The 8,859-nt window shown below is 41.7% G+C and overlaps 1 protein-coding gene across 1 annotated transcript in view; it reads left to right on the forward strand.

Annotated features, from left to right (window-relative positions):
* Positions 1-8,859, forward strand: part of LOC125439401 (PH domain leucine-rich repeat protein phosphatase 1-like) — a 108,740-nt gene that overhangs the window by 96,585 nt on the left and 3,296 nt on the right. The window contains exon 3 of the mRNA XM_048508507.1: positions 3,172-3,297. Coding sequence (XP_048364464.1) covers positions 3,172-3,297 — 126 coding nt within the window. The remainder of the gene's footprint in view (positions 1-3,171; positions 3,298-8,859) is intronic.

An 8,859-nucleotide genomic window follows, 5' to 3' on the forward strand; every position in this document is an offset into this window, starting at 1 on the left:
TTTTATTCCTTTCCAGGCACACCCCTTCCTAAGGCACTCTAAAATAAATACTTGAGGCAGATTTAAACTTTAACAGATAAAAGATTTATTAACATATAGAGGAGATGGAGAAGGGAGGAATAACTTGGAGTTGGATTTTGATGAGGCAAATAAAACAGGAGGCAGGATAAATATATATAGGGTCTACACAAAAGGTTGGCACAGGTTCAGAGGTTTTGTTTCTCAGCACAGCATTTGATAAGATTGTTCAATTTCAGTTCAGCTTAGATGTTTTAGTTTCTCAGATGTTTTGCAGATCATACGTTCCTTTAACTTTACAGATGATACTGGCTATTGGCTTTCTCACATACAGACTTCTAACACTGGCTTGGTACTTATACACAGAACCCTCACACAGCCTACACAGTTGGAAAACCCCTTACAATTAAAACTCTCTACTGAGGTAAACCAAAGCAAATCCCAATATCCCAGACCCGCTGGAATACAGGAATCTCACTAGAAGATATTCCTATTCTGGTTTATTATGGCCCTCATCTTGGCCCTCCAATAAACCCTTCCAACAGTATTCTTGGTCTGTATATATATTTGCTTCCACCCAGCACTCAGACTGATAACAGTAGCAGTCCTGCACTTTGACTGACTGCTTCCCTCAGAGATATTTAGTTTTTCACACACAGTTGAGGCAGACCACATGTCTCAGCAGGAATGCACAAGACCAAAAAGCCTAACAGATTCTTCTGACAGGGGGTTAATCTCCTCCCCAATCTGCATCATATAGTTAATGGGCCAATCAGAGTGCAGGAGGCCACAGCCAATCAGGTGGTTCCTTTGCTCCTAGGCCTTCCTGCCTCTGTTGTTTTAGACAAAACTGCACTTTAAAAAAACTTGTTTCCTTCCAGTCTGTCACAGCACCAATTGATGTTACTTTGGGAAAACTAATCAGGGATGCTTGGTGACTGGATGGGAAGCTGCCAAGGATTCCTATGTAAGCCAGTCCAGGATATCTTTGGCATCTCATCCAAACAGTGTAGCCAACCCAGCCGAGGCTTATTCATGACTGAGGAGATGCAACTACAATAATTTTTTGAAGCAAGGTCATCTGTATGTCCTTGGCTGTAACGTCTAGTCCTCAAAGCATATTGCCTGTACATTCAAAGAGCTGACTTAAAGAAAAGCAAATGAAAGTACTGTTCTGAAAGGGAAGGCTCAGAGCATGTGTTAATGCGATGTTGATCAGAGTCTCATGTTCTGTGCAGTCATGAATATTTCTCTTTAAACCTCTGCATACCTCTCCTGTGTGTTCTCTGAATCCTCTGGTAGTTTGGTTTTCAAAAGGCATTGAAGTATATGGTTTGAAGGATCACAGAAGCCCTATGTGTTGTGTGAGACTACTAGTGGGTAATCAGGGTAAAATAACTAGGTGTATGAGCTGTCAAAATAAAGGTGTTGGCTAAAGAGTTTAAAGAGAAAAGGTCTAAAGAGGATAGCTCACCCCAATGTTCTCCTTGCAGTTGGTAAACGTCAGCGCTTATTTTTGTTTGGAAAGAGAAAAATGCAGGAACTGCATCACCTTACAAATTCAGATTTCCCATACTTATCCCTAGAAGTTGCCCAACCCTATTACTGTCTGTCCTTACCAGCAGCTTATGCCCTTTCCCATTAGTTTAGCTTCGCTGGTCATTCTTTAAATGTTTCAAAGCCTCTTGGTTTGCTGCTGCTTCTTCCTCATTTACCCAAGTTCCTGTGGGCTGCTTCTCTCATCTTCTCTTCTCCCTTTTTCAATCTGTCACCTGTGAGTATCACTTCCCCAACTTCTTCCTGCAGCTCTAGGTGCTTGTTTGGTATAAAATATTTCATCTTTGTGGGTTCACTGTGCAGTCCCACATTGGGCTTGTGCATGTGTGTAGGCCAGCCATGGTAGAATAGAAAGTTTCTTGGGTTTCTCCTCTGCTAACCAGAAAACACTCACTTCCCCTCCTTCCCTCCCAAATGCTTTGGAAACCATTGTGTATCGAGTCCCTCACCATAGCATATAGTTCAGGCGCTCTCATTCAGGTCCTGAGATCATTATGATGTACTTTTACTTGCCCCCACCAGTAGCATCAGTGATATGTGGCGGGGTTGGAAATCCTCAGATTTATTTTAAAAAAACACATCGGTAGATAGATCTAGTTTTGAGAGGGGTTCCATGGGAAGCCCTTCAGCATGTTTGTGTGTGTGTTGCTGCTGTGTAATTTTGTTCTGACACTTCAGAATGCTGACAATTGCAAAAGTTTCTGTGGTTGCAGGATGGCTCTCAGATGCTTACAAACAGTTCTCGTTGCTCTGATTGGAAAGATTCATATTGTGTATCGGGTGTTCATTTGTTGCTTGGGACCTCTAAGGGCTCATGAGCAAATTTTAGTGTGTTTTAGACTTTTTCCACTAGTGTCTCTTTAGTGAAAAAAGAAGCTGAAAGGATGTATTACAAATTTGTAAAAACCCTGTAGAAAAGCAAAAAATTATCTGCTAGTATCATGCATCTTGTCAGGGAGTTCAATTGCCGAGTCGTATGTCACGGTGTGTCTCTAAAAGGTGTATCAGGAAAATTTTCTGTGCTCTAGCATCACAAGCTGTGCTTTGGTGCTCATCAGATATTCTTATCTCCGGCTTCATTTCACCCCAAGGAAGGGTGTGTCATGAAGCGGAAGAAATGTAGGCAGCATTGGTTAAAAAATCCTAATATAAAGCTAACCTGAACATTGTGATTGTTGCTGTCAGAATTAGCCTTTTAGTACCACCGGTCTGATAAAAATCCCAGACTCGGTTGCGTGAGAACATTTAGTCCGCATTAGTGGTTTTTCCATTTGGACTAGGGTTGGGCTTTCTGGCACAATTCACTGAACGCAGCCAGAACTAGTCTGCACTTAGCTTGCTTTGGACCTACCCAGGAAGCTGCTGTTGGAATAAATATTGGTTAGTCTTCATGGTGCCTGTGGACTCCTGTTGCATTTTATAACGTTTGAATCCTACTGAACAGTGGACAAAGGGGTGTGGCTAGGTTGAGGATATCCTCACCTTCTTGATCCTTAATCAGTTTTCTGGTTAAATGATGCTGTAGGGGCTTGATTGCTGTCTTAGAAAGTTATTACAATTTCTCTCTCCCTCCCCCTTTCTCTTCTCTGAATACAGGTTGAAGAAGTTAAAAAGCACCAGCACTGTTTAGCGTTTAGCTCTTCTGGACCTCAGAGCCAGAGTTATTACATCTGTTTTGACACTTTTACTGAATATCTTCAGTGGCTCCAGCAGGCTTCAAAGGTAAGAGGCGCCAGAAACTTCACCAGCTTGTAATTATGCAGAACGCTGCATGCTTTCACAAAAGATCCAAATTCATTTAGCATAATGAATGTGGAACAGGCAAATCTGGGTAAATGTTGACCTATGCAAATGTTTCTGATCCAAAACAAGAGAGATCCTCGCTGGCAGCAAATGGCAGAGAAGTTTATCTGAACTGGAAAAGGAGGTAGGGCTAGTAAGGGGTGGGGTTGGGGGTGGGATTTAATTTAAAAGCTGGCCTGCAAGTTACATGGAATATGGTGACAAAGCAATGCTTCAGACTTTGCCTCCTGACCCAGAAGTGGGTTGTGAATCTTCCACTGGTGTATTGTTGAAGGCTTTCACAACCAGAATCAAATGGCTGTTGTGGGTTTTCCAGGCCGGGTAGCTGTGGTCTGGTAGTTTTAGCTCCCAACGTTCTGCCCACATCTATGACCGGCATCTTCAGAGGCATGTCATGTGCAGAGAGAAACACTTCCTACCATAACGTTCCTCTGAAGATGCCAACCATCGGTACAGGTGAAACCTTGGGAGCTAAAACTACTAGACCACGACCACACAGCCTGGAAAACTCACAGGAGCCACCTTCAAAAGTGCCTCAGATATAACTCATAAGGGCCTGAGATGGTAATCTGAACTGTACCTGAAGGCAAGGTCTTCTTTCTGGACATGCTTCCCCTTCAAATAAACTAACACTGTATTGTAAACCTGCTCATTGGGCGGAAGGTGGCATAGCACATCTCTCCCTAATGTATTTATTTGTAAAATTCAGGGAGTTCTTGTGTATGAGTGAGTGTCTCTGGGCATTAAAAAATGCAGTACTCCAACACTTTGCAATATCAAATAACATAGACCAGCATTGTGAGTGTTCCTGCCTTGATTAAAGAACAACATAATCCACATCATTTTTGGAGTGTGTGTGGAAGGGAGTCACAAATGCTTCTTTCTCTTCGGTATGTTCTTGAAAGCCAAACAGGATTTTGAGAGGATTTTGTCAAGGTTAGGCAACGGTGTGGAGTGCTGATTTCTCATTCTCCTGCCCTGCATAATTGTTGCTTTTCATTGGACGCATCTTCCAAGTGACAATTCATTCCTGGATCCTTTCTATTCTTATTCCACATTGGGGGGGGAAAATTTTTGGGAATAGGAGGGAGAAAATAGTGGGTAGGTTTTAATGGATTGGTTCTGCTAACACAGTTGCTTTTATTTTTATTTTTTTTACCTCACTTTTCTTCACACTTTTCTCCCAGGGGGTCTTTTATTATTGTTCGCCAGATATTGGGCCCCATCAGATTTCTGTACTACTATCTGATTAGACCTGGCTGCCAAAATTTCAGTTATATACCGCTCTTCGGGGGAGGGCAGTATATAAATGTAATTAATAACAATAATAATAATAATTTATTTATTTATTTATTTTCCTTTGTGGTAATAAATTTTATTAAAGTTTCAAATAGTACATTTACAACAGACAATCTGTGTGATTTACATATTTCTGATGGGGCCGTGGGTTGATTTTTAATACATTGGCCCTGTGACATGTCAAGAAATAATTATATATGTGAAAAATGGGCCCCAGTATTCCCTCAAATTGCTGATGGGACGACGGCATGTGTAGGAATATTTCATGTGGAAGCTTCTAGACCAGCAGCCCCCTATCTTGATGAACCTATGGGGGCTTCTGCAGTTTTGAGGATAGGTAAAGGGCACCACCTCAAAATGTTTGCTGCGGGGGTTGGGTCCAATTGCACAACATTCGAACATTCTTCAAAATGTTAGGAGACTGAGCCTTATTATCCTATGATGAAGGCAGCTCTTTCCAAATGGGGTGCTCCCTGACCTCCTGGACTCTTCTAAACCACCTCCTACTCTAGTTAAACGGAGGGAAAGCTAAGGCTACTTCTTTGTTTTTGGGAAAGAGATGCTTTGAGAAAGAGATGGGTGTCAGGAAATATACTGGCTATCACCATGTTGAGGAGGACTATTCTAGATATGTACTGATCTGCACACCTTTGGTTCAGCTTATCTCTTCTCGCTCCGGGGAGGAAGGCATTTGGATAGAAATGTTTCTCATTGATTGCTCAGAGATATAGGACCAACTTTAGGAGAGGCCCCAGCTCAGGTTCACTTCCTACCTTGGCAGGGGATGTAGTGTATCTCCTCACCTGTTTTACTTGCCTTTCTCCTAGAGTGATTTCAGATCTGAGTCTTCTAGCTGCTGCAACAGCATGTCTTTCTTTCTCTTCACACTGACTTTTCACACCTCCTTTTCGCCCTGCTTTTGACTTTTCTCCACACTCTCCTCTCCCCCCACCCTTCACTTAATGACCCCAGAGACTTTGGAGGGACGTGGAAGGGCAGTGGCCTCCTCCTCATTAATCTGTAGAGCAGCCATTGTGTGGTTCCTGGAGCTGGTCCAGCTTATTCCCTGCCACAATAGAGGGCACCAACTGTGTTCTCAAGGCAGTCACCTTCCTGTTGGACATCTTCCTTGACACAGTGGCTTCTGCATCCTGCTCTATGGCATCCTGTTCTATGGAAGTGCAGCCACTACCACAACCTTCAGTCATCAAGCCTCAGTGGAGGAAATATGCAAGACAGCCACATGGTCTTCAGTTTCGACCTTCATTAGACGCTTCAAATTTAACTTCTCCTCCTCTGCTGACACCACCTTTGGACATACTTTGCTGCAGCATGTGTTGAATGATAGTTGATTCCCACCCGTGACTGGGGACAGTGAGTTGGAAATCTTGTATCAAGATGGCTTCCTTTCCAGAGCATGAATGGAGCCTTGGAGGGCTCCTTTTGTTCTCAGGCAAGGAGCGCATCTTGTTGAAAGAAAGAAAGAAAGAAAGAAAGAAAGAAAGAAAGAAAGAAAGAAAGAAAGAAAGAAAGAAAGAAAGAAAGAAAGAAAGAAAGAAAGAAAGAAAGAAAGATGTTACAAAAGGTAAAATCCTGAGACTGGACAATTCTACATGATTAAGTTGTAGGGAGAAGATGCTAACAGTGACTTACCTGTTCTAGTTGTTACTTCATCACTGTTCCGTTCCTTCCTGTCCTTGGGTTCACTAGTTTGTGAAGTAATCAAACTGAGCCAGGGCAATTCCCACCAGGAGACAGGAAGTTGCTAAAATTGGTTCTAGTTCCCTGAGCAATTGGTAGAAATTACCCATGTCTCCTTCCTAACCTCAGAACAGAAGGAACCCTCTTGGTGAGCATCTAAAGGTTCTGCTCTTGTAGATGGTCTACACGACTACTGGAAAGCTATAATTTTCAACATGGAAAAATAATCAGTTTGTGCTTATGTACACTAGTAAAAGTTAATTCAGTGCATCTGCTCTCCCTTAAATCCTCCGCAGCCGTTGATTCCTTAAGTTTTAACATTCTCTTGTTTCTCTTACACTTCTTTGCCTCTCTGTGTTCGTTGGTTTGTTCTTTCATAAACTGTTGTTTATGAACTGTGGATCAGTACCAAGAAGGCACTTCTTGGTGTCTCATGCAGTGTCTTTTGGTGTCTGTATCTGCTTCCCCCACCTCTTTTAATGCTTAATTCAACAGTATTGTGACTGTCAGCTTACGAATAAAAATGTACAATTAGTTCTGGTTGTTCTTTCTGGGACAGCAGTTGTCTGTCTTCCAACAGCTTGTCACTGAAACTGAGGCTGGCCTCCTAATTGAGGAAAAACCATGTTAAAACAATGAAGTGGGAGAAACAATTGAAGTTTTGTTTTCTTTAAATTACTGATTGCCTGAGATTACTTTGTGCCATACTGTGCCTTCTCTTTCCCTTTGTTCAGCTGCACTGGGAAAGCTGGCAGCGTGACCACATCCCTTCATGAAATAATGGCGACATCTTGTTTTCTTTGCATTTTGATAGGATATAAAATTGCTGGCCACAACTGCAGCTCAGAAATAGGCCACTCAGTGGCCTTTCGATTACCTCTCAGTGTTAAGACAGCGGTTTGTCTTCTTTTTTTAAAAAAACCACTGTAACTCATTGAGTGAATGTGCTTTGTCAGATTTTTCTAGTTCAAGTGGAAACAATATCTGGGAATTTTTCCTAGTCTCTAATCCCACAATTAGCGTTGTTTGGAATTATCTTGCTTGGCAAATTGAAAACGAGTTGAGAAAGTCACTGCAGATGACCTTTTGACAAATTGCGAGTTTACCATTTGGAGAGATGATTGTTCTTTAGTTGTAGGTTGATGAAAATTTACCACATTTGTGTTACCTGACAATCCTTGGAATTAAGAGGATGGTAAAATACCGTTCGACAGGATGTTATTAGCAGCCTGACTCACCCAGGTGGTTTTGTGCAGACCACAGCAAAGGTAGCCTTCTTAGTGTATCTCAGAACTGGTTACTTTAGTACATCTTTTTTCTTTTCTTTTTTAATCCTAACCTTTCTTCAAGGAGCTTAGAACAGTATGGTTCGCTCCCCAGATCCATTTTATCCTTTTAACAACTCTGTGAGCTAGGCTTAGGGTGGGAAGGAGTAAATGGACTGTATTCACCTGGTGGGTTTCATGGCAAAATGATGGGGGCAACCCCTGTGTATTTTTCTGAAGGAGAAAAGGAATTTGAGGGAAGATTGCAACGTATAACATTTATTTCCTACAAAGCCAGCACATATTTCACTTCTTTAACAGCGTGAAAACATCATCTAGCATTTCAAACGTTTAACATACAAATGGAATTTTAAGGCATAAATCCCTTAATTTTCTACAAGAAAAACTGCCCCTTTGCCCTGTATTTTAGAGAGATCTGCAAACTACTGCACATAATGTTGTTTGACCTTAATGTTTGTCATCTGAGAGGTGTTTTTTTGGGAGGGGGAAGGGATGAAAATTGAAATTAGAAAGCAGACTTTTCAGGAAAGAAGAAAAAGTATTGTTTGGACAATTAGTCACAAATAGATAAAAATTATCAGCATATTTGGGAAGGGCTGTTGCTTAGTGATAGAAGTACCAGCTTGTGATATGAAAATCTCAGCCCTATCAGAATTGACACTGGTTTGAGTCATCATAAGACAGCGTCTTGTGCTGGATTGTCAGATCCTTCATGTGTTTACATGGGTGCAGCTACAGGTATGTCTAATTGGACTGTTCTGTCAGAATCTGGAATTCAGTTACCTGATGGAACAGTTCATCCATGTTGGGAATTAGATACGAATGATTTTATCCCACAACTTGTGTCTTCAGCATGACGGGGGATATCTCCTGTATGCATAAAACATAGAAAATTGATACGGAAATGTATTGAAATTATGTAGCTTCTTACTGAGACTGCTTACTCTCTTTTGTTGGTGGCATTTTATCTTTTTGCCTTGGTTAATGAGATAAATGAATGTTGATGTATATAGGTATTTAGATATTCACTAACTGAACTGGTTGGGGATATCTGTTGGTTAGTTAGTTTACTGGTTAGCTTTGCTGCTGAACATCAAGGAGGGCAGGTTCTTTTGAGTTATGATGCGGCTGGCCTCCACACGGGCCAGGACTTTTACAGCCCTGGCCCCTGCCTGGTGGAACACTCTTCCTCCAG

Source organism: Sphaerodactylus townsendi, linkage group LG09 (assembly GCF_021028975.2).
Source record: "Sphaerodactylus townsendi isolate TG3544 linkage group LG09, MPM_Stown_v2.3, whole genome shotgun sequence".
Taxonomy (NCBI): Eukaryota; Metazoa; Chordata; class Lepidosauria; order Squamata; family Sphaerodactylidae; genus Sphaerodactylus; species Sphaerodactylus townsendi.